This window comes from Melozone crissalis, unplaced genomic scaffold (assembly GCF_028551555.1).
Source record: "Melozone crissalis strain CALT ecotype California unplaced genomic scaffold, PUWL_Pcris_2 ptg000016l_1, whole genome shotgun sequence".
Classification (NCBI taxonomy): Eukaryota; Metazoa; Chordata; class Aves; order Passeriformes; family Passerellidae; genus Melozone; species Melozone crissalis.
This window is the reverse complement of record NW_026535794.1, coordinates 16,906,425-16,930,722: the sequence shown is the minus strand read 5'-3', so window position 1 is coordinate 16,930,722 and position 24,298 is coordinate 16,906,425. Positions and strand designations below refer to the sequence as shown.

The 24,298-nt window shown below is 40.1% G+C and overlaps 1 protein-coding gene and 1 non-coding gene across 2 annotated transcripts; one reads left to right on the top strand and one right to left on the bottom strand.

Moving 5' to 3' along the window:
• The first annotated feature begins 681 nt into the window (after nucleotides 1–681).
• Nucleotides 682–15,083, top strand: RAB18 (RAB18, member RAS oncogene family). The gene is made up of 7 exons (XM_054274215.1): nucleotides 682–813; nucleotides 3,490–3,545; nucleotides 8,649–8,710; nucleotides 10,494–10,566; nucleotides 12,064–12,182; nucleotides 12,263–12,329; nucleotides 13,816–15,083. The coding sequence occupies exons 1-7, from the start codon at nucleotides 746–748 to the stop codon at nucleotides 13,992–13,994; spliced, it is 624 nt and encodes a 207-aa protein (XP_054130190.1). The 5' UTR covers nucleotides 682–745; the 3' UTR covers nucleotides 13,995–15,083.
• Nucleotides 15,084–19,108: 4,025 nt separating this feature from the next.
• Nucleotides 19,109–19,182, bottom strand: TRNAN-GUU (transfer RNA asparagine (anticodon GUU)). Its single transcript has one exon. It is a non-coding gene; the product is annotated as a tRNA-Asn (tRNA).
• Between the last annotated feature and the right edge of the window lie 5,116 nt (nucleotides 19,183–24,298).

Below are 24,298 nucleotides of genomic sequence, written 5' to 3'. Positions count from 1 at the left end.
GCCTAAGCTAGGTTTCAAGCCATAATAGCAGGTTAGCTGAATTGGCTATAAAAAGACTTTCTCATAGGAATCGGGAAGAAAACCAACCAAATAACATTCTTGGCTTTCAAGGGAGAATGTACGATGCTGGTAGAAAAGCACGTTGGTGTCACGTAGCAGCTGGCCCCAGTCCCGGTTTGTCCCCAAACGAGCCCATGTTTTGGTGGCAGGCCCGGATCAGCTGCTCCCCGCGGGGGGCGGCAGCCGGCCCCGCTCCCGCCCCGGGCTCTGGCCGCCCGCCTTCGTGCGGGGCAAGCAATGGCGGAGCCGGTGAGGCTGGAAAAGCTCTGAGCTCATCGCGTCCAGCCGGTGACCGACCGTAACTCGCCAACCACACCGCAGCGCTGAATGCCACGTCCAGTCCTTCCTTAAACACCTCCAGGGGCGGGGACTCCACCACGTTCCCCGAGCAACCCATTCCAATGGCTAACAACCCGCTGCCATTTTATTTGGTCACTTTTCTCCCTACGGCCCCGGATTCTGACACCGTCAGCAGCCGCAAACCCCGCCGGGCCCCCCCACTCCCCTCAGGTCACGGCCCGGCCGCGCAGCTGCCCCCACCACGGGCCCCGCGCATGCGCGCATCGCCCGGCCCGCCCCGCCCGCTGTAAACAAACCGCGGGCGGCCCCGCGCAGGCGCAGCGCCGCCGCCGCAGCTGCGCACGGAGCGTCGGGCGGTCGGGGCCGGTCCGGGGGCGCTGCCGGGATGGACGAGGACGTGCTGACCACCCTCAAGATTCTCATCATCGGCGAGAGCGGCGTCGGCAAGTCCAGGTGAGGGGGCGCCCGCCAGCCTTCCATAGCCTCTCCTGGCCGGCCGGCTGGCTCCGGTCTAGGCCTCTGCTCGGACAATGCCGTCTGGGCGCGGCCTGCGCCCCGCAGGGCCGGGCCCGCGGGGGGAGCTCCCTTCCCGGCCAGCTCTCCGGCGGGCGAGAGGTTCCCCCCCCCCCCCCCCCCCCCTCTTCTTCCTCCTCCTCCTCTTCTTCCTCCTCCTCCTCTTTCTCTTCTTCCTTCTCCCCCTCCGCTCTCCCGCTGCCGCCGGCCCCGAGCTGGTGTCTGCCAGGCTCAGGTGCCCGCAGGTGGAGCCGGGGTTCTGTCGGGCTGCCCAGGTCACCGGGCCGCCCTGTGCCCGGGACAGCGTTGGGTGCTGCGGAGATGGGCACAGCCCCGTGTGCAGCCCCACAGCGCTTTGGGGTTAACGTCCAGCCCGTAATACGGATATGCAGAGTCACAGGTGACCCAGCATTGAGTGTGTGAGGGGGAGCACGGGGACTCAGCATAGTAGTTCTAACACAGGTTTTTTTGCTACTTATAGACTTTATAGAGTACATTGAGGTTGATTTCTTGCTCCCTCCTGTATTCATGGCTTTGACTAAGCTGTAGATAGCAATGCTAAGGAGTTGGCATTTTACTTGTGTATTGTTTTTTTTTTTCCACTTTATTTTGATAGTGCCATAGTTCTTACTAAAGGGTGTGGGATATAAATGCAGGATGGTGTCTAGGAATGTACCACATCGGTAATTTTATATTTGATGTTTTTGTGCCAATAATGTATGTTCCCTGCTGTGACCCCAAATTACATACAAGTTGCTAATTAGGGAAAAAAGGCGCCCATATTTATTAGAAGTCTGTCAGTTACTTGTTTGAGTTAGCTACTGAGTTGGTAATTAGTACAGTAGGCCCCTGGTGACAGACATGACCTGAGCAAATTTCTTTTAGTTGATGTCACCTCACATATGAGTGGCCACATGGAAGAATTTTTCCTGGGGCAGATAAAACACAGGGGTTTTACATACCTATTTATATACATGTTTCTTTACATCAGAAAGCTTGCTAATAGAGGCATTATGTGGAGGAAGTAAAAATGCTATTAAATTACAATAGTGGAGTTGTTCAGGTACAGGAACTTAATATAGAATTATTCCTAAATTTATGTCTCTTACCTATGGGTTGACTAGGAAAGGTCAGATGTTTAACAGGTGTTAGCAAGGTGGAGTAAAGGGTTGGAGTCCTGACTTCTGAACAAATGCTGTCTTAAACATGGTCCCTGGGAGGGTGCTATGCTTTGTAGAAGATGATAGCTACCTATGAACAAAAAGTAGAAGTTGGCTGGGCTAGGCATGCAAAACTAGTGAAATGATGGTTTTATTCTAGTAGCAGTATAGAGGTTCCATAATTTCTCTGTTCTGAATGAAGCTAGTGTTGGTTGTAACTAAAAATAGCTGCTCTGAAATAGCATCTTTATAGAACCATCTGAAGGGACTGGTAAAAACCTGTGTGCTGTGATTTTAAGAGAAATTATTATTATTTTAATTCTTTAATAAGTGAAGCTACCTTTTGGTTTTGGGGTTCTGGAGTAAGGAGAGAAAAAAACATTAGTCTGTGATTAACTTAGAGTTGTCACTCATCCTCATTGAAATAAAGGAATTTCAGTGGTCGCTGTTTTTGTCAATGCAGGGCTGTGTCCAAATGCTAGAAAGCACTTGACTTCTAAATTCACATGCAAAAAGAGGAGAAAAGAACAGGGTGGTGGGGAAGACCAAAAAGTAAATAAGGATTTGTTTTGTTTCTCCATCCTGGGAATGAGTAGAAGCCATGGTCATAGCAAACAGCTGCCTGCCACATGCACTTGCCACAGATGCATAAGACTGTTTATTTTAGGGACTGCATGCTCAGAATCTTTGTCTCTCACAAAAATATTTACATTTGACACAGGTGGCATTATGGGCACTTCTTTAAGGGACCCTGCAATGATCTGGTGTGATGTGCTGTTTATTCTTAGTTGTAACTTTTTCTATTGCTAGCAAACACATTCATCAGGATGGGGGAAATGTTATGTGCACGAGTTAATACAAAGAAATACAAAATCATAAGATGTTGGGGAGCTATTTCTATGCTTCAGCTTCTGTGTCTTTATTTCTCATGGGTGTTGTCCTTGCTGTTCCCCTGTGTGCCCAGTTCAAGGAATTATGTCTGGGATGAAAAGCTAACTTGGAACTTATTTCTCAAGCTTACAGAAATACTGTGTGAAGCAATATTGAAACAAAACAAAAAATACTACTTTTGTACTGATTTCTGGGAGAAGAAAAATAGAATAAGGTTGAAGTAAAATGCTTTGCAAAGCAGATCACAGGGCTGTTCAGGCAACTGATTTGACAACTTGTGTGGTACTTTGTTTTCAAAGAGACGTTCTTGGTAGTGCATGCAGAGATAAGGGCTCAGGTAGCAGAGCGTGTCTGCTCTATTCTTTCCATGTTCTTTTCTTTTTTCCATATATTCTCTCCTACCCAAAAAAAAAAAAAAAAGTAAAATCAGATGTGAGTTTATTTAGCTATGTATTTAGCTATGTGATGTGCTGTTCCTTTCAGACTTGTAATTTATAGTCTTTCAGCAAGGTATGGATATGCTGCAATAATAGTATCTTTTTTTTTTTTCTTTTTTCCTTATCAGCCTTCTGCTGCGGTTCACAGATGATACATTTGACCCAGAACTTGCAGCAACAATTGGTAAGTATGTGCTGATACTACCTTAGAAAAACTGATAACATTTTCAGTGTAAAATTGTGGTTTGTTCAGGCTTGTCTGAACAGTTCTGTAAGAACTACTACTCTCCTGCTGATTTATGTATGCAAAATAGCTGTCAGGTTTTTGACTAATACGATTGCTGTCCAGGCCTTGTGTGTCTGTAACATGACACTTGGTAGTTATCTTCAGACTCTGTAGCAGGTAGTGTTAACTCTTCCAACTTCTGACAGTACTGGAGTGCCCTGGGCTCTGTGTGGCATCTGCTTTTCCTCTGTAGAGAGGAAATTACAATGTGTGTTGCTTTTTTTTCTTCTGCTTAGCAATCAGTTCCTTGGCAGACTCCTGAGAAAAGTGGAAGAGAGCCAAGAATCCAGAGCTGCTGGGGAAAAAGGCAGTGACGTGTCATTGCTGTGCTGGTATTGTACCTACCAGCATGGGTCAGTTGTGCTCGGGAGAGTGACCCAGAATGCAGGATACACTAAGTGGTTCTCAAAAGAAGCAAAATGGAACTTTTAAGAGTATGATGCAACTCTGTGCCAAAGTAATAGCTGAAATTATGGAAAATAGAGATACTGTTTCACACCACCATTTCCGTTGCATTCTTTACTTTCTCTGTAGGAAGATTTCTGTCTAAGAGCTTATATAGAATATTTTCTTTTGAGTTCAGCTGTTGGTAAGCAAAACCAGCTCTGTCTAATTTATTAATAATTAAATAAATTGATTTTTTTTTCACTAACATTAATAAGATTCAGGAGTACTATTTCATATAAAGCACTGAGAAGCCAAGAGGAGGAACGTGGCCTGTTTTTGTTCATTCCATTGCTTATAAAAAACGAAGTTGTGCAAGTAGCCCCACCTCAGCTCATGAGGGAGGATAGCTTGGAAGGAAAGAGGAATGAAATAGATCAGGTGGTGAAGATGGCAATCTTGGATTCTAATCTAATAGTTTTGGCACTGTAAATACTTCATGTCCTGTTATTTTGTGATATGCCAACCATGTGAGCCAGGCAGTTAGTGCAGAATAGCTACTTCAGCCTTCATGATGTTTTGGATACCAAAAGAGTAGCTCAGCCTCTGAGTGGGGATCTTTATTGTTTGGGGATTTTTTGTTGGTTTTTAATGGTGGAGTTTTTTTTTCCATTCTGCTGTTTGTGTCAAAAACCGGCATCGTTTGAGAAACTAAGGAGGTATTTCCTGAAGTAATTCTTCTTCGGGTTTGTAAACATGCACAGCAGCATGTGTGGCAGCTAATCACTGATTGTTAAATAGTAACAATTCAAGGTTTGTTGCTGGCAGGTCCTACTCTGCTCTATTTCTAGTGTGGAAAAGGAGGAAGAGTACTCAATGTAAACATTACTTCAGAGAGAGTTTGAGTTTTGAAACAAATATACTAATCTGGAATGACTGTGATCATTTGGCAGGAAAAGTCAGTTTCTAGAGACTGAGCAAATGCCCTGTTAGGCCCAACCAGGTGATGTTTGAGGTAGTGCTGTGCAGGAGAGCTGCTGTGACCCCAGCTGTGCAACTCCTACAGCGTGGTGTGAGGGGCACTCCTAGGGGATAGCAGATTCATTTTTTTTTGTCAGCTTAACTGCAAGAGGACGGAGTCTGGGTTCTTATTTGTTTTCTTGTTTTTCTTTTTAAACTACTGTCCAGTGCCATTGCCATTTTTCTGGTGAATGTATTTCTAAGAAGCAAATTGTCAGCTTCCAATTCAGGGCATGATTTGTTGTTCATATAGATAAAGCAGTTGGAGTGGGTTCCTAGAGGTAGCTATTCTGCTGCATGAAGACAGACCCTAGATGCCAATTTCAGGTACTTACAAAATGGTGAAATGTCAAAACACTTTGTGAGTCTTGACTTGGAGTTCTTTTTGTGCTAATTAAACATAGTATTTTGTTTTGAGAGTTGGGGGACAGAAGGACAGAAGAGGTTTTAAAGCCTTTTGTATTGAAACTGAAGAGTATGGTGCTTTTTCAAAATGAATGGACTATAAATAATGTCTTCTTTCGATGTCATCTGCATACTGACTGCTGAACTGGCTAATGTGACTATATATTTTTTTTATTTGGATTAGAAAGTGAGGGGAACTTTGGTTGGTTTGGTTTTCTTTAAGATAAGAACTGCACACAAGCCCACAATACTGAGGAAAGCCTTGACAGCAGTACAGCTGGTCCCCTGTGATGACCTGTTGAGACATCTTAACCTTCATAGCCTGCACAGACCTACTGGGTGCAATTTAAAAGAAACCTTTAATGATTGTTTCATGTGGGTTATTCTTCAGAACTTAGTAAAAATCCTTTGATATTCTTTGAAGAATAAGCTGCTTTTGGCAAATACTTCTGCTTTGGTAGCTTCAGTTGGATTAAACATGTTGTGTTTAACCTGGCAGATTACCTGTCCTTGTATTCTCTTGAGAATGAGGCTGGCTTGTTTCTTGGGTCTCATTACATGGGTCTTACCAGACTGCTTGTACCCCAGTATTTTCTGTTGGCCTTACTGATCATGCTTGTCCTCGCTTGCTTTTTCTTTGTAAGAGAGATTCCAGGTAAGTCTTCAGTGCAATCCATATTTTGCAAATAAAGTCATGTATTGAGATCTTATGTCTCTTAACTTTTTAGCTTTCTTAGCATTTGGAGTCTTCAAACTCCTAAGCTGTCCAACTTGTCACTTACCTACAACACAAATACTACACTGTAGCTAATTGTGCACTTCCTGTAAACACAGCATAGCGTTACTGGCCTGGATGTGGGAGCAGTATCAGTGTCAGAGCTGCTTCTTACAGGTTGTAAGTCTGTAGTATGTTAGTGTGGAGTGCTGAGGCAGGAGGTGATAACACACAGGAGTACACTCTAGTAGTGCTGTCTTGTTTCTGGCTGCCTTCCAAGGTATGGTGGAAGGCACTGTCAGCTTTCTGCTGTTGAGGCAGACACATCACTCTTGCAAGGTCAGAACTGATACCTGTCACACAAACATGTCTGTATTTCACTGTTGGCTTTAGGAAATATAAGCACCCTGTTTGCTCAATTCAACAAGATTTTCTTGAACCTTAATTTTTTTCTACTTTCCATATAGCAGATGGGCAACCAAAAACCTCTATTTAAAAGCTTTCTTTTTGTTAATTGGCTTTTATATATGTTGAGCTCCTTTGTTTGTTAGAATTCTATTTTACTTGCCTCAATCACTTTAAAGGGTGGATTTTGGTGTGTTATTAGTCCATTTTCATACTTGTGTTTTTCAACAGTCAGTTTAATGCATGGGGCTTAGTCACGATTCTAGTTTTTTATTTTACTTGCATTGGTCTTGCAAAATTCAAAGTAAATTTTAAACCAGCTAACATAAAGGTGTATATATCCATTTCCATTAAATGAAAATTGCTGAACTGTGCAGGCACAAGATACAGAATCTGTTTACTGAATGGAAGGAGAATACTGTTGCTTCAGAATGCATAAAATATCTTTGTCTTAAGGAAGAAATTTTCTTTCTTGAAAATATTATGATGTCTTTTGTCATGTTAAGTATCCAATAGACTTGTAATATCTGCAGTCACAGGTTTTGGTGCCAGACTAATGGATAAAAGAATGCACTGTGAACTGTTGGACATGCTGACCTAACTGCAGAAGGGGATTTTTGGAGTTCAGGGGAAGAAACATGCAATTACAGTGGAAGAAAGAGATTCTGTGAGCCTGAAAGTTACTGCTGAGTGCTGAAAAGGGGACAGAACAGAATGTTCTCTAGGATTGAGTCAAATTGCTAGCATAGCAGTCTTCTGTGAGCTAGGTAATGTTCTAAGAACTGATGTTTAAAACAAACTTTATAATGCCTGTTCTTTTCTGTGAACATAACTGTAGAATAATGCACCATTCTTGTGCATGCTATTCAGCTAAGGTAGGGACTAAGAGTACTAGTACCTGGAAAAAGCTAAGTTCTGTTCAGTTACTACCAAAATTGATGTACTTTGGGAAAACTTTACTTGAAAGAGAGTGTGGGCTTCTTCCAGTGCAGGATGTTGTCTGTAAAACACCTGACACTTCAGGGAACACGTCCATGAGCTGAAGCTGTGAAACAGTGGAATAAAAATTGTGTTTGTTTTTTGAAACAAAGCTCTTTTAAAGTTTAATGCAACTGAAGTTTTCATCTGCTTATAATATGCAGTTTCTTAATCATCCTATATATCCTTTGTGACTTTAAGTTGAATGTGTTTTGGCAGCTGTTTGTATTTGTTTGTAATCTGCATGAATTTGGGAATGTAAGTGCAGTGCACTCATCCCGAGGCTCTACTCATTTTGTATCAGAATGTTTTCTGATAGGGAGTCTGACTGACATTGTAATTCCAAGTACAAAAAGGTTGCTGTTGCACTTGGAAGTTCTTCTTGTAGAAGGATCAACTTTCCATACTTCTTCATTTTAGAGCTCCTGCCGATGAGAAGTGAAAGTCACTCCAAAATACTTGAAACGTATTTCTAGGTAGTTACTTGCTATTAGTAACCTAAGGGTTAAATTAAAGCATAATGCATCATAACTGATGAGCCTCTCAAACAGATGTGTGTCACTATATCCTTTAAATTTGCAGTCACTAACATGCTGGTTCTCCTTGACCTGAGTTTTGTGCATCTTGTCCTTGAGCAGTTGATAGGCTGCTTAGTTCCTGGGGTGGAGGATACATGAAGGGGGAAGAGTTGTTACCTGTTGGAGTAGATGACTGACCAGCAGAACCATTATCTTGTTTATTTGGAGAGTATTTGTGAGTAATGAATAGAAAGTTAATCCATTTGAATTATAAACTTAAAAACTTGTCCTGGAATACATGCTTTAATATAAGAGATACAGTATTTGACTTAGTGCCATAAAATATTTTGAGTCAATGACTTAAAAGGCCTTTAGGCTTTTGCAAGAGCATGTCAGCAAGAAAACCTTACATTTTGAGTGAAGTTCATAAATAGCTAGTGGAACTTATTCTTCCTGCTTGTGTCAAAACTTGGGGGTTTTATTGAGTTTAATTTTATTTTTTCCATTTCTCTTTATTGTCTTTTTCAAAGATAACTGTAATATGTTTGAAGAACTAAAATGTTTTTCTTCCTCTAGGTGTGGACTTCAAGGTGAAAACCATTTCAGTTGATGGAAACAAAGCTAAACTGGCAATATGGGTGAGTCTCTCCCAAGTTCTTCATGTGTTGCTTTGCTTTAGGAATAGCTAGGGTTTCTATAATGTATAGCTTGGATAGAATCCTTTTCTATTAGTATGAAGGTGATTTGGAGAAGTGGGTGGGATGGCTGGCTGAGGGGGTAGTTCTGCTGCCTGTGAGCTTCTGCAGTACTGGTTGGGAAAGAAGTAGAATTGCAGATCTGGTTGGGAAAGAAGTAGAAAAAAGGAGGAACTAAATGGTATTAAATCAGTAGAGGGATGTACTTCATTACTAAATTTTGCCTATAACACTGAAGTTGTGTATTAATAGATTAAGAATTACAGTTGTGTGCTCATCTGTTACCTCTTTAGACATGTTTTTTTGTCTAAACTTCATAGCCATCCTATGAAGACTTTTATAGGCTCAATATCAGAATTATTTGTAGCAGATGCATTTCAAAGAGAGAGGGGCAGTGTTTGTAATTTTAGCTTTAGTGGATTCGACTTCTGCTCTAGTTAAAAGTAGAGCTTCCATTACAGCAAGCAAAGAAAAAATACTTCTAAGCTTTTAAAAAATATTCTCCATTGTGTAAACCAGCCTCCACACTTGTGACTTGAAGCACATTTTTGAATAGTCAGACCCAGTTGTGTCTTCTGGTACCAAGCAAGATTAAAACTTTGTTTCTCATATAAGTAAGATATCAGACCTTTGTTTCCTTGGGAAGTAGTAGTAGAACATGAAATGTGTATTGCAGTGTTTCTGTAGCTTGGAAGGTGTTTCATACCTCACTAACAAACAAGACTTATGTCTTAGTTACAGTAGTAATTTTATTTTAGTCATCAGTGAAATAAATGGGTTTGACAAGGAAAATAAATGCAATAGCTTGACAGAAAATAAAGAATGCATACAGGAAGAAAACCAGACTTAGCAAAACAAGGAATGATAAGTTAGTTTTTTTTTTTCTTTCATTTTGATAAATAGAAAGAAATAATCCTGAGATAAACTGGAAAAGAAAAGCTTGTGAAAGTGCATCATGACACAAAACCAGTTTTAGATGTGTGATGTTGACTGAGTGGCTTGTAGAATGTTGTAGTCTACTTTGCTTATCCAGGCTGTTTGTCAGGGAATCCACAGTGTTTCATGTGTCACTTCTAACCTGGGTAAATTAATAAAGTTGTTTAACTATTCTGTGCGTAAAGCCTTCAATGAGTGTGCACCATAACTTAATTTCTGTCAAGAAAACAGCATTCTAATTTTGTGGGTTTTGGGTTTTTTTCCAGAGCTATTGACTCTTTAATTTTAGAATGTAAACTCAACTTTGCTTACAACCAGACAAACCTCTGACTTATTCCTGCTTCTGCTGTGTTACAGCATGTTAGTCCATTTTCCCAGATACTCAATCAAATTTAATTGCACCAAGTGATTGAAGTGAAAGAACTGGTTTTGTTGTCATGGGCTGTGATGCTTGTTAGAAAATGTTAGTACTGCAGCTGTGCTGCTTTCTTGCTGGTTGCTGCAATACTAGCTGCAGATCCAATGCCTTGGCAGAAATAGACATCTTACTGTTATATAATCCAGTTACATATTACATTTAGTAGTTCAAAGGTGCTTCCTGGGGCAGACTACATAAAGTCTCAAAGTTAATGTGTAGTAAAACAGCAGGGGATGGAATAAACTCAGCTAATCTGCTAGTGGAATATAATTTAAATCTTACTCAGTATGTTCATCAGAAGTAGAATACCTGAAAGCTAAACTGCATTCTGCTCAAATTGTGAATAATGGAACTTTTTGAATGGCTTGTTAGGATACTGCAGGTCAGGAGCGCTTCAGAACGTTAACCCCCAGTTACTACAGAGGTGCACAAGGTGTTATCCTAGGTAAGTATATCTTTGCATGCTAGTTCAAATGTTTGTGGTTTTCTCATGCATTGGAGTTACACAAACTCATATAGCCTTTATATAATATCTAAGTGATATTTAAAATCTTTGTGTCTGTGTTGAAAAACTCATATAAAAACATCTTGGTGTCTCAGCTTCTTTCTCATGTAGTCAACCTTACCAGCTTGAGAACCTCTGATTTTTGCATGAGAATAAAAGCTACTCTTATCTGAAAGGATAGCTTGGAGCTGTTGTCCTTGTGCTGTCATGAATTTCTTTTATTTATTGCTTTTTAATTTTGCCTGTACTTACTAAGTGCAGAGTAAAAAAAATTCTCCTCAGTGTAGTCTCTCTGAATCAGTATGATACAGCTTTTTCTTCTCCCTGTTGTTTTTTTCCTAATGAAATTAATGATATAAACCATGTGGAATCTGGCTGAGGTTTTTTTGGTATTTGTTTCCCAACTGATGGAATGTTACACAGTCAGAATCACTTAGAAAAGACCAGCTGGACATGTAGAAAGCACCAATCTGTGTTTGAGAAACCCCAGTTCATGGTGAAGTCAGCTTCATGGTGAAGTCTCATTTGTGCTTTTCTTTTTTGGTGTATGGAAGCATGTTTGCCAGGCACTGAGCTCTGAAGTTCTCCACTGCTAGGAGTGAGGAGCTGACTAAAGCAAGGGCAGGGATGTACATTTAATATTCTTGAAGTTGCTTCTGACTTTAGAGAATCTTGCTAAGCTATTGTGTCTAGTTAAATTGTTTAATGTGGAATAACATCTGTCATGTGACCTCCTGGTAGGTTTCCCAAGTTGTGAGTTGCGTTATCTTCCTGGTATAGGAGTGTGCTGTCAAAACATGTTGTATTGAGTCACTTTATTGCACTGAACCTGCCACTTACTTACTGTTGAAAGCTGTAAACAAGCACTGTTTGGGAGATAAAAGGTTCTGCTGTTTGAGAGATTTGCTCTCCCCTTTCATTTAATGTCTCCTGACTATTTCTTTGTTACCCATCTTCCAAAAAATAAGGTTTTTCATGCAAACCAAGTTACAGATTTGATTGAAAGAAGCTGTTTATGCCTATCTGCACATGGGCTGTGAAAACAAAGGAAAAAAAACACTTTTATAGCTTCAGTACTGATGGATGTACCATCCTGTTTCCATAGCTGTTATGTAGTGATTTTAGGTATCCCACATGATGAGGGATCAGCTAGTGTAGAATTCCTTGGAGAATGATAGTCTCTAGTCTGTAAGCTAGGATATATCAAGGAATATTAGTCTGGGAACTGTAGGTGGCTGAAGCTGGAGTGGTTCTGCATCAGTGATTTGAGCTGTTAGATGTCCTACTTTCTTTCCAGTTGTTCATACAGAAGGTAAATTTGAATCCTTAAAACTCCTTCAGTTTTCTGATTCAAAAAGCCATCATTTTTGCTACTTTTGTAATGTAAGCTGTAATTCTTGGAAAAATATTGTGAAATAATATCATAATATCTTTCAGTTTATGATGTCACAAGAAGAGATACTTTTGTCAAGCTGGATAACTGGTTAAATGAATTGGAAACTTACTGCACAAGGAATGACATAGTGCAAATGTTAGTTGGAAACAAGATTGATAAGGTAAACCAAATTCAACTGCAGTAAGTAATCTGCTGGTGTATTTTGTTAGTAAGGAATATTAATGCTTTGTTTTATTATAGGAAAACCGTGAAGTTGACAGAAATGAAGGCCTCAAATTTGCAAGAAAACATTCCATGTTGTTCATAGGTATGTTGTAGATACTTGCAAGATCCTTCTTGATTTTTGTTATGTAAGGAAAAGTACCACTTCTGTAGGATTTATGTGTATGATCCAATTAATGATATTTCTCACCTGTGCTGGGCACAAAGATAATGAGTTTTTTAAAATGGTGCCTGTACAGATCCCTGTTGTAGCTGTGGATGATTATGTAGGTACAGGTTCTCCTTAGCGTGATGAAAACTGTTTTGGGTTTGGGGTTTTGTCTGATTTCTTTCCCCAGCTGACTTGCTAGATTAATAACAGAAGCAAAATGAAAGAGGGAAAACTGGTGCTAGTGGCCAGCCTTCTGTATAGCAAAATGGCTGGGACCTGAGAGAAATCTGTATTAGAACTGGGATGTAAAAACAGGAAGGTATATAATTAACTTATGAAAGGTGGGTGGGATTGAATAATGACATAATTATGACTGGAGCAAATATATTGGTCTCATCTTGCTGCAAAATGAAATGGGTCTTGTAGGCAAAGCCATGTAATGATAAATTAAAAAATGGGTGTTGAAGTGACTCTTTATGCATATGTTTATTATGTCTTTCACCTAAGGATCAGAAGGGATTATTTTACGGGATTATTCCAGTAGCAAAGCAGTTCATTAATATGTACTCATTCATTCTTGTACTTAGACTTACATTCTTCATCTCTGACTGAAGATTAATTTTTTTTTTTTAGTGTCCTGCTGTGTTTCTTTTTAGCCACAGCATCAGATGTGGAAATAAATCAAAGTTCAAAGTTGAGGCACAAGCTACTAAGTGCAAGGGAGATGAAAACAAAAATGAAAATTAGACTATAAGTGTGCATATATGTGTGTATGTATATATATATGCATGCTCCATATGCTGAGTATCTGTGTGGCTGCATAGATGAACAGGGCAAGCCCTTGTGGGGCTTGAACAGTTTCTGGTGGTGTCTGTTGTTCTCATAACATAACCTCTGGGCAGGTTTCTTAGTCTTGGTTAAAGTAAGGATCCTAAGTGAAATTACCTAGAATTCTGCAAATTGCAAAAGGAATGAGATTTGTTACTGTTTTTATCAGATGAATTTTATCATGGAGACTGACTCAGAATCCTGCAGTATGGATCCTTGATTCATATGGTCTGTGGTACTGCAATTATGATTAATGTACAGAACTGAAACACAGAACAGCAAACAGTTTTTTCAGACAAGAATCCAAATTTGTCTTACCTGGAGTGCTTTCTACAGGAAAATAAAGCTAAGCTATAGCTGTCTGTATGTTCTGGTGAAGTTTGACTTGAAAGCTCTTCTATTAAAAATATTTTGAGGTGCTACCTGTGTGGTGACAAATCCCCATAGCTGCCAATTTTGGCACTGCTATGTTTTTAGGAATAGGTCGTAGAAGTTTTAAGTTTGTTGTAGGTTGAAACTTAACTGAAAGAGAAATATTAAACAAGTTACCAGAAGTTATGCTAACACTTGACTTTTTGTGTCCCTTCTCCAGAGGCAAGTGCAAAAACATGTGATGGTGTGCAGTGTGCCTTTGAAGAACTTGTTGAAAAAATCATTCAGACTCCTGGACTGTGGGAAAGTGAAAGCCAAAACAGAGGTGTAAAGTTATCAAACAAGGAAGAAGGATATGGAGGAGGAGGAGCATGTGGTGGATATTGTTCTATGTTATAAACTTTGGGAAGCTTATTCTTTGCATATTTAAACAGATAGTTACATCTTTCTGTACATAAAGTCATTAAATGCTATTTTTAGGGACCTTGCAGTTTGCACATACTTGTTTTGTATCATGGCAGTGAACACTTGTAGAAAAAAATGTTCTGCAGCTTTCCCAGTCTGAAAATGTTATGGTAAGCATGCCCAATTCGCAATCTTCAGGTTTTTATAAGTAGCGTTAATAATGTGCAAGAACAAATGCACTAAAAATTTTACAACTGTATACATTAATTGTGTAACTATTCTAAACAAATCCATCTAATACTGCATTGTCTGCTCTTTGTCTTATTTTTAAATTCTGTTGAAATTCTAAAACTATATAGTGTGCACAGATCTTGGAAACAGTGTGAGCTATAAATGTTACATTTCATCTCTTCTAGTAAATGCTTTTTTAAGGTATTAAAAGCAGCAGGATTATACAGTTCTTAGACAAATCTGCTAAAATTTTGTCTTTCAGCAGTGCAGTCTAAAACACAAATTGGCACAGGCCCTAGTTGGCATCAGCACTTTCTTGAAGAGATGCTTTGAAAGCTTCCTTTGCAAAGCTGGGAGACGCCATGTTTTCCTTTTAATCATCACTTCAGTTGATGGCTTAACTGGAGTTTTAATCCTGTGATATTTATATACTAAATTTGTGGTACTCTTGCACTCTAAGTTTTTATGATGGTCTACTCTAGACTTGCTGCAGAAAGTCTTCATTATTGGCAAGGGGTCTGAGTGATGTCATTGTTCTTTCATTGTGAATCATTTTGCCACACTTCAGTATGGATTCCTAATTTTCTGAAATGTTTGTAATTTAAGTTTATCTCAACTGTAGCTCACTGTGACTGTGAGATCTCTTATCACGTCTGCTTTGTGCAGCTACTTATTCAGAAATAAAACTTCTGTCACAGACACTAAATGGGAAGCTATAGGGCTTCTTGATCTCTGTATGAAAAAATACTATTGCAATGAGTATTCACTTGAATTTACTGTATCAAAGCCAATGGTTTGTTTCAGAAGACTTGTATAGACTTAAATAAATTTTTTTCCACAGTATTCAACTTTTTTTAACTTCTTTCTATTGCAGAGTTCTATATTTTCTAGCACATATGGTTAAACAAGGTCACTTCGTACGTACAAATTATTTCTAAAGGACAAGACAAAGATGCTGTGTGGGATTTTTAAATAATCACTACAGTGCAGTCCGTAAATGAGTTATTAGGCAGTATCTTGTAAACATAGTGAATGATAGCATCTTTTATTACTGCAAGGTTTTGTCTAAATGTCAGCATACGTGATCTGTGTTTTGCAGCAGGTCTTGGCTGCTTCTGATAAAATACATTTTCTTCTTTACATGGCAACTTTGTTTTCTATTCTGTTTTATACTTGATAGAAAACTACCAAAATTTGAAGGCTTGACCATGCTAGTTGTTTTTTCTAAATATTGTATCTAGTATTGTTAATGTAGTAGGATAATTTAAATATGTAAATGTAATTAATATTAAATATGCATAAACATTATATTAAAATCTTAGATTTGCATTACTGTTGCATGCAGAGTATGTGGACTGAGCAAATTGTGTTTGTTAGCACTGAGGTCAAAGGATTTTGGCTTTTGTAGCCTCACTGTAAAGTTGTAGGTGAATTAAAATTCAACAACTTAATTTTGTCAGCAGTAGTTGGCAAGTATCATAATGCTGGGAGATGCTTGTAATTTATTTCCATATTAGTTTCCCCCCTAGTTTGGGTGCATCCCTATGCTTAGAAGAGACAACTTTTGATTTCTCACAGAAGGTCCTTTTATCACCTGACCTGGATTCATCTTTTATTCTGCCTTTGCCAGATCTGACAGCTTTTGTCAGAGGGAGGGAATGGCAGGGCACTCTGAATACTGGGTATTGTTCTGTGAAAGAATTAAGTCATTTTTTCCTTACTGCACAGTAAAATATTTCTGGGAGAGAAGTATTCTGAAACAGCATAATTAGTGAGACTGAAAGCAGTTAGAGGGGTGGTTTTCTTTAAGTAGATGTTTCCTAATTGACTTGCAACTAGCTTTTCTGTCTTCATCTTTTAAGCATGTTTAGTTCTGTCTTTGAATAATGTTTTTCCTAGAGTGTCACTTCTTTTCATAATTTCTCTGTCAAGAAGCTCTACACTGGAAAGCTGGATTCTTGTACTTCCGATATTTGTTAAAGAAAATTTAGCAACAGTTACTGTGCTACATTTTTTTATTCTTTCTCTTGCCTTTTTTTTTTTTTTAATGATGGTGTGGGTTGTGGAGCTGCCATCTTTCAAATAAATCTGTTCCCATGCTTCCCAAGTTTTTCCCCCTTTGTAGGTCAGGTTATCTCTAAGTGCACATCCACTGTTGTAGTTATAATACCAGCGTATCTGAAACTACAATAAGCTGTACCATAAGCTCTGCTGCAAACTGATGTGGGCCTATTTGTGGAATAGTGGGTCTGCTGCATCCAGAGAAGTGTGTGCAAGAGGTCCTTCAGCCTACCTCAGTAGGCAGCAGAGGGATAATGGAGAGAGCTGTTTGCTCTTCATCAAGTAATGAGAATGAGTCCATGTCCGTGGCAGGGAGTTTTATACACTAAAGCACTAAACCACAGTGAGGTAACTAAAATGTGTGATTGTGAAAGGCAGTTAAAATTAAAGTTGCTTCCAGGTCATTTACTCTAGTCAATAAAGTGCTGATTAGCAGTTTAGTACTCAGGCCTGACAGGTGTTTTTTGTAGGCTTTACACTAGCCTGGAAGAATATGGCACAGCACTTGCATCTTCTTAAATTTACACTTGAGAATACTGCTAAGTGTTGTTATGGTTTTGTCTTGTATTTCTTCTGCTGCTGTTTTAAAAAGGGAGGTGGGGCAGGCTTCTGATGGAGGTTTCAAGATGCTGGGATTTTTACTGCTGGTGGGGCTTTTGTCCAAACTACAGCATCACTTTTCCTGTTCTGCTGCAGTAATGAGATCAACAGCTGGCTCAAAGTAAGTCATAACTAAATGAAAATGAGAGTTCAGTGTGTCCCCAGACAATAACAGTGACTGCCTCATCAGCCATGGCAGAACTTCAGGGCACAGTGGTCTTGCTGTTGTGTACCACAGTGAGCAGTGCTCTGTATGATTCTTTTTTAGTTCCCTTGTTTGCCAGTAACCTGATATATAGTGAGCTACAATAACCCCTCTAATTTTGCCCTGTAGTTTGGTACAGTAATTCTATGTTTTGAGGCCTGACTGATAATTTTTTTTCAAATACTTAAAATACTTGGGCAGCCTGTGTTGTGATTAATACAAGTTATTGCTCTTTAGATATTAGAGGATTGTTGCAAGCGGTCATGGTGCTACATGGTACTGCAACCATCCAATCCAAAGCCCCTGTGGTAGGTTTGTGTCTTGCTGTCCTTCTGCATGCCTTACTGATGCCTTAGTGATGCCTTATTGATGAAAGCATTGTTGAGCAACACTAGCATGAGCAGGACTTTTTCATGTTGCCAGACAAATCACTACATACATTTCAGATCTAGCTGAGCATTGAAGGGCAAAATATAAAGTGTTTTTCCTGGCCACTGTCCACCAGTGGGAGAAGAAAAGAGAGAAGCTCTCCATTAAAACTTCCAAGTTTTTTTTTTTTTTTTGGGTTTCTACACCCTTTGTTTTTGAGTACCTGTGGCACCTTAATTAAAAATGTATGAGGTGTTATATGGGCAAAGAACTGTGAAGATGTGTTTTCAAACTACTGCATGCATGTGTTTTGTGATTGATTTAATGCAATGGAAGTTTTGTCCTTATCCTTGTGCCTGAGTAACATCTGGTCCTATCTGTTGAGTGAAAATGGTCACAGTGAGTAAATATTTCTTTTTCTCATGCTCCCAGTTTCATCTATGCACATTTTGTGTACAATGATAGCGAAATTCCCAGTCAACTTCTAGAGTTTCTGAGCTCTAGTTCTTCATTTTAGAAGTTTAAAACAACCTCAGAGAAGTGTTAATATAGAAATGTCAAATCATGATTGGAAGAAAACCCTTCTAGTGTTTTCTGTGTATCATCAGCTCTGGATTTACTAGCATCTGGTAATGTCTGCTTGGATCCTTTTGACAGGCGTGCTTGGTTCCCAGTTCTTAATGCTTGTCAGGCTGGACTTTCTGAGGAATGTGGCTGTCCAGATGTTGTTGACAGCACAAAACTTGTTCTTTAACAGTGATGAGAAGGTCCAGATGTAGCTACTTAGGATTAGGAGCGAAGCTGTGAACTGGGGTTCAGGGTAGAGCAGTAGCAGCCCCCAAACTGTGAGGAGAGTTTTAGTAATGTGTAATACATTTTGTACACAAAACAGAAACTATTATAATGCATGGTATAGTAAGTATATTTAATATATCTAACACTACTTTGTTAAAACAATTTAATAAAATACATAAATGTATAAACTTTTTATATCAGGGATTATCTGTCATCTCTTTAGATGACAGCTTTAGACATAATTGCTTTAGTTCAGAGTAGGTATGAGGAAGATGGATGGACGGATGCATGCATGCTACACCTGTGGGCAGGTGTCATCCAGAAGAGCAAGAGTAAGGGTGCTTATGGAAGCAAGGTGGAGGGAACCTGAGGGACTGTACAAAGTTGTCAGGAGAGGGTTAGGTTGGATATTAGAAAAAGATTCTTCACCCAGAGTGTGGCTGGACACTGGAACAGGCCCCCAGGGCAGTGGTCACAGCACCAATCCTGACAGTGTTCAAGAAGTGTTTGGACAATATTCTCAGGTACATGGTGTGACTCTTGGGGCTGGTGCTATGCAGGGCAGGAGTTGGATTTTGATGAACCTTTTGGGTGGCTTCCAACTCAGAATATCCTTTGAGATGTTGAGCTGTCCCTGGAAAGGGACATAGGGTGTTCTGGCAGACACTGAGTGAAGCAAAGCCAGCAAAGTGCCATTGTGACAGGTCCATTTCTGTGACGCTGCTGTCCAGTGCGGTGGCCACAGCATATACTGATGCTTGTGGTCATTCCTTCCCTGGACAGGACTTGGCACTCCCCCTTACTGGGCTTTGTGAAGTTATTTTTGACCCTTAAAAGGGATCCCCTCCGTCCCTGGGTGGGCTCGAACCACCAACCTTTCGGTTAACAGCCGAACGCGCTCTCCGATTGCGCCACAGAGACTGATGTGCTCCCCTCCCAGAGGAGCTGAATTCCTGTCTGTGTCCAGTGAGTGCTGCTGGTGCTGTGCTGAACAATGACAGCAGTACTGCAGGCACACTGCTGCAACAAACCTGACGTGCTATTGTGTCGGTATGCAGGGACAGGAAATGCTGTTACCTCCTGTGGGGAGTGAAGGATGAGATTCTTTTGAAGTAGCTGTTCCTCACTGCTTACCTCTCTCAGGAGAGGAGGTCTTGGGGTTGCGTCATGCCAGGCAATTTGCTGGTTCCAAGTTAACAGCACTGTTTCTTCTGCTTTTTGTGCTTCTGGAAATTTAGCTTTAATGTCTGAAAACCTATGTGGCTTGTTAATTGTATGTTAATGCAATTAAAGCAAAACATGGGTATGCTTCAGAACATGGATGGTGAGATATCAAACTTACTGCAGAAATCTCAATGCAGCTGGGAACTGGGGATTGGAGGTGAGAGAGCTGTTGGGCAGATCTTAATGAACAGGGAAGATTTCATGGAGAAGTATGCATTTTTAAGCTTCATACCTCAAAGAAACAAGATGTTATCAATGCTAGTGGGGCATATATATTTTTTACTGTCAGTCTTCAGCCAGGAAAAGGGGAACCTCCTGCTCTGTGTGCCCTTGTGTATTGCTGGAAAAAAAAGGATATGAACTGAGATACATGACAGGAGCTGAGTTCTGTTGAGCTAGTGAATCTGTACCTGGTTTGTCTAGTTTTCTGCCAGAACAAAACTGTTTTAGTACTCCAGCCTTTTTGTTGTTGTCCATTTGCTGAAGGAAATACAGCAAAAAGTTGGCTTGAAAATGGTTGAATTGCTTTTGAAAATTAGGAAGTTTAATCTCTATAGGGCTGTGCTTTGGAGTGCTGCTGAAGGCATTGCTGGTGAAGTTCTGTCACTGAGCTGCAGAAGCATAGGAAGATGTGTAAACTGTAGAAGAGATTGGAGCAACTTTCTCTTTGAGAGATAGGAACTGTTAAGGTGGAGAAAAACACACTCTCAGTAGCAACAGTAGATAGTCTTTCTTAGCAGGGAGTATGACAGCAAGCTGCTTCCTTTTCCCTGTTCCCTTTCCCCCTTCCCTTTTCCTTTTTTTCCTTTTCCTTTTTTTCCTTTTCCTTTTTTTCCTTCTGGTATTTTATGCTGTGCTGTAAGGCACTCTACACCATGTGCCTCGAAGCTGTGGGGCAGGTCTGTCCCACAGTGTGCCCTGGGGTCTTCCTGCTCCAGCTGCCCCCCTCAGGGGCTAAAGCGGTGGTACTTGGCTCCTGCCTGCCCTGCACACTGGGTTACTTGCCAGGATCTCTTATATGAGAGAAGGGTGGGGATCCAGGTTTCATCCTGAGCTGGATTTGGAGGGTAGCTGGGCTGAATGGACCTGGGATGGCCCATGTTAAGTGTTGAAGAGAGAATCTGCTCATTTTTGGCTCCCCCACCCTGCAACTGCTTGCAAGTCAGATGGACATAAATGTCCCTTTTCTGGACTATGCTATTGCTCAAGTGCATGTGTGCATTGTATGAAAAATGATACCTAATCATGTATAAAATAACTTTCAGATGTGAGAGTTTGTGTGTGTTCTCATGCTCTGTAACTTCTGCCTCCCTTGCAGCCTCTACTGTAGGCTTTGCAAGGGTTAGATGATTTGCCACCAAGCAGAACTCTTTTCTCCAGAGATTTTATCTTTTAAATGACCTATTGAAAAGTTCTCCCTTTGCCTGTGCACAACGGATTTCTACCAAGTCCTGTCAAATCTCTCAATCTGTTCTCATCTTATGGTGCAATTTACTTTTATCCCAAAACACAGCCCTCCAAATTTGCCAAAGAAAACACTGGGCTCTGTAGAAAGACTGTTTTAAATGAAGGTGTTTGGAGGAATCTGTTACAAAAGTAAAAAAGTACAAGAAAAAAAGGCAATGTGTTTTTTATAGAATATGTCTAAAAAAATTGTTATGCTCTGATTAGAGACTAAGTGGACCCTTGAAACCACAGTCTCTTTCCTTCTTGAAATTTTATGTCTCTCAGTTAATAAGCAGCCATGAAAGTGCTGGAATTTTTATTTAAAGGCCAATGTGAACATTTGAAGATATTTTCAGACATAACTGAGAAATGCTGCTAAATGAGACTTGCCAAACTGATACAAGAGAGAGAAGATATTTGTCTTGGGCACCTGCAGTTGGCCCTCTCCAAAGCCTGAGCTCTCCATATTCATTAGTCCTCTGCAGTGTGCAGAGAGAGGCTTGCAAAGGCAGTGCAAGATGGGTCCTGATTGCTGTAGAAGCATTTGGTGGCAAACTCCCTTTGAGTACTTGGGCACAAATTATTTGTGTAAAATCTTACAAGGACACAGAAACCTGCCCTAACATACCTGGGTTCCCACTTAATGCCAACCACTTACTTCCCCTAGTTCAGTAGTTGCAGCTTTCCTGTAATAATTCACAGGTGCTCTATATAAACTTCATTTAGGTGCATATGGGGAAATGAGGATTAGGGCTATTATGTTGTAGGAGCCCTGGTTGCATTCTACCCAAATTTAGCTAGTACAGCTTAATAATGTAGGGTTATTGCATTGTAGCTGTTCATTCTCAGTAGGAATTTTTTAACATCTTCTGTGGTTGAAAACTCTTTCATGAGGAGGAAGAGGGAAAAAAAGATCTCAGGTCAGATAAAATGAATAAAGTGTTTGACCAGTGATTGTTATTTTACAGCTTGGTGCAAGCTCCAGAAGGGCTGGGGAAGCTCAGGTTTGCTGGTAGAGTGTCAGTGTTAGCTGTTTTGGGAGGGGCAAGGAGGACACTTGGCTCCTCTCGTGCTGGTCATACTCCTTTCAAAAATATTTATGATTTTTGGAATCTAATGATTTAGATGTTCAAGCTGAATATTGTGTCCTAGGTCATGATGAGAGCTGAACTTGCATGAGCCCTGTGTTCATACAAATGCAGTATCTTGGCCTTGCTGAACACTTTCCTTTCACAAAAAGTCCTTATCTAAAAACTTGGTTTCCTATAAAGCATAACATGAAAACTAGTGGAAAGAATTTCCTTTCTGAACAAAAGCAAACTCTCAACAAATCTCTCTGGTGTTCTGCAAATGCATCTCTTTGTGACTTACAGATGGAGAAACTGAACCTTTGTGCTGGCTTTGGGCTTAAACTGGCTTATTTTTATTTATTTTAGCATTTTATAAGTCACACCTTTAGTTAAACTGGTTCAAGCTGGCTGTGTAGAGAAGTCCACAGATGGAACACACTAAATGACTGCCTGAAAACTGGGCAAAATTGATGACTCTATCCTGTAGTGGCTGAATGGCTCCAGCTGGCTTTTGTTTTATCTTACAAGAAACCTCTGTCTGAGGCAGTGTCAGGATTAACAGCCTGGCTGGTTTGTTCCCTTCCTTGGAAAACTACTCCATTTGACTTCCTGGATGCTGTGAAAGTTACTGTAAAATCAGAGGTGAAAAAGTTACTTCCCCAAAGAATACCTCATCACAATAAGCATATTTTTGCAAGGCAAGGAAATTCTTAAAAAAAAAAGTTATTACAGAGTAGACCAAGAAAGGTGGAGAGGCACAGGGGAGGAGGAAGAGCAGAATGGATTTTGCATCAAGTGCTTTTCAAGTTCTCTTCCATAAGATGGCAGCAGCTTATTTTGTCAACTGGACTGGGAGACTGATCTCCTGAAAGCTCTACAGAATAGACATTCAGTCTAAGGCTTTAATTCTATTTTCTTGGTACACATCCCTTATAATTGTCCCAGTGTAGATAAGTTGTGAACCTTACTTTATGTGGAAGACTGTTTTGTGTTGTTTGGTACAGAGATAATGTAGGTTTTTTTTTTTTCTGAATTCAAGCACAGATGCTTTTGCATTTGTAAGGGTTTAGTGTACAAGATGTGGGGAGAGTGACAGGGTTGTTTGGCCTATATTGGTATTTTATAAGTGTTTCACTTTGTGTGACTGTTTTGTTAATAACTGCCCAAAACAACTTGAATTCTGTGAACGGAGGAGGTAGAAAAACTGTTGGGATTATTCTCTCCTCACATAATTGGAGTTCAGTTTCATGACACAACTGTTTTCAGTGGAATCAAGGCACTCATTTTCTTTTGAAAAGGGAGACTGTGGAAAGAGGGGATTTCCCCTCCAACAGAAAACAGTGGAAGGAAAAACATGTGGGAAGAACTGTTTTCTAAATTCTCATGACATAAAGGATTTTCTATATCAGCCATTTCACTTTCCCTTCTAAAGGTTTTCCACATTTTCAGTGACACCCACAGTGGTGTGTGCAATCCTTTTGTGCAGTTTGACTGTCTCCTGTTCTTTCATGTATTTTTTCTCTACAGAGGAGCATCAGACACTTATCCTGTTAGTACCAAGTACTTAACAGTCATAAACTGCTGTGATACCCACTAATAGAAGATTTTATTTAAGTACAAATTATGAATAATCTTCTCAGTGTTTGTGTTTATCCTGAGTAGCTGGATAACATGGGAGGAGTGAAAAGCAGCCTGTTTTTGCTTTCCCTGGTGCTTACACTTATGGCTAATGTTAGTCATCTGTTTTGGTTCCCTGTGCCCCATTAGAATCCAATCAATCAAGTGTACAGGAGCCACAGTAGCAAAGTTGTAAACTTGAAGACTCAAGGAACAAGACTCTGGTATTTGCCTTCTGTTCAATATTAAATTAAAGGGATTAATTTTAATTTAAGAATCAGTGATTCTGATTTCTGGTGTTGATGTACTGTTGCAGTACAGCCCAAATGGGGTCCATGCTGAATCAGTTCTGACATTGCTCCCCTGTTCTCAGGTTTGTGCTCTGGCTTGGTGAGGGCCCCAGGGCTAGATCTTGTCTTGAACTGGATGAGCCAAGCACAGCAAGTGTGAGAGGTTTCCACAGAGGTGCTGGGAAAGGGATGTGCCCCAAGTACTAATGACAGGAGTCTGATAGTTTTAGTCCCAAAGGAGAATTTGGGTGTTTAGAGGCCAAGAGCATCTCTCTCCTAACTGTTGGACCTGCTTTCCTACTGAAAACATCAACTGAGAGCAATTGCTTTAGTCCTTTCTTCCTTTCTCTGAACTGTGCCCCAGGTTGAACTAGGAAAAGAAGGACTTTG

Coding starts and splice junctions, on each gene's coding strand:
- RAB18 (XM_054274215.1), top strand. CDS start 746: ATGGACGAGGACGTGCTGACCACCCTCAAGATTCTCATCATCGGCGAG. Junction 814..3,489: donor AGCGGCGTCGGCAAGTCCAG/GTGAGGGGGCGC, acceptor TTTCCTTATCAG/CCTTCTGCTGCGGTTCACAG. Junction 12,183..12,262: donor TTGGAAACAAGATTGATAAG/GTAAACCAAATT, acceptor GTTTTATTATAG/GAAAACCGTGAAGTTGACAG.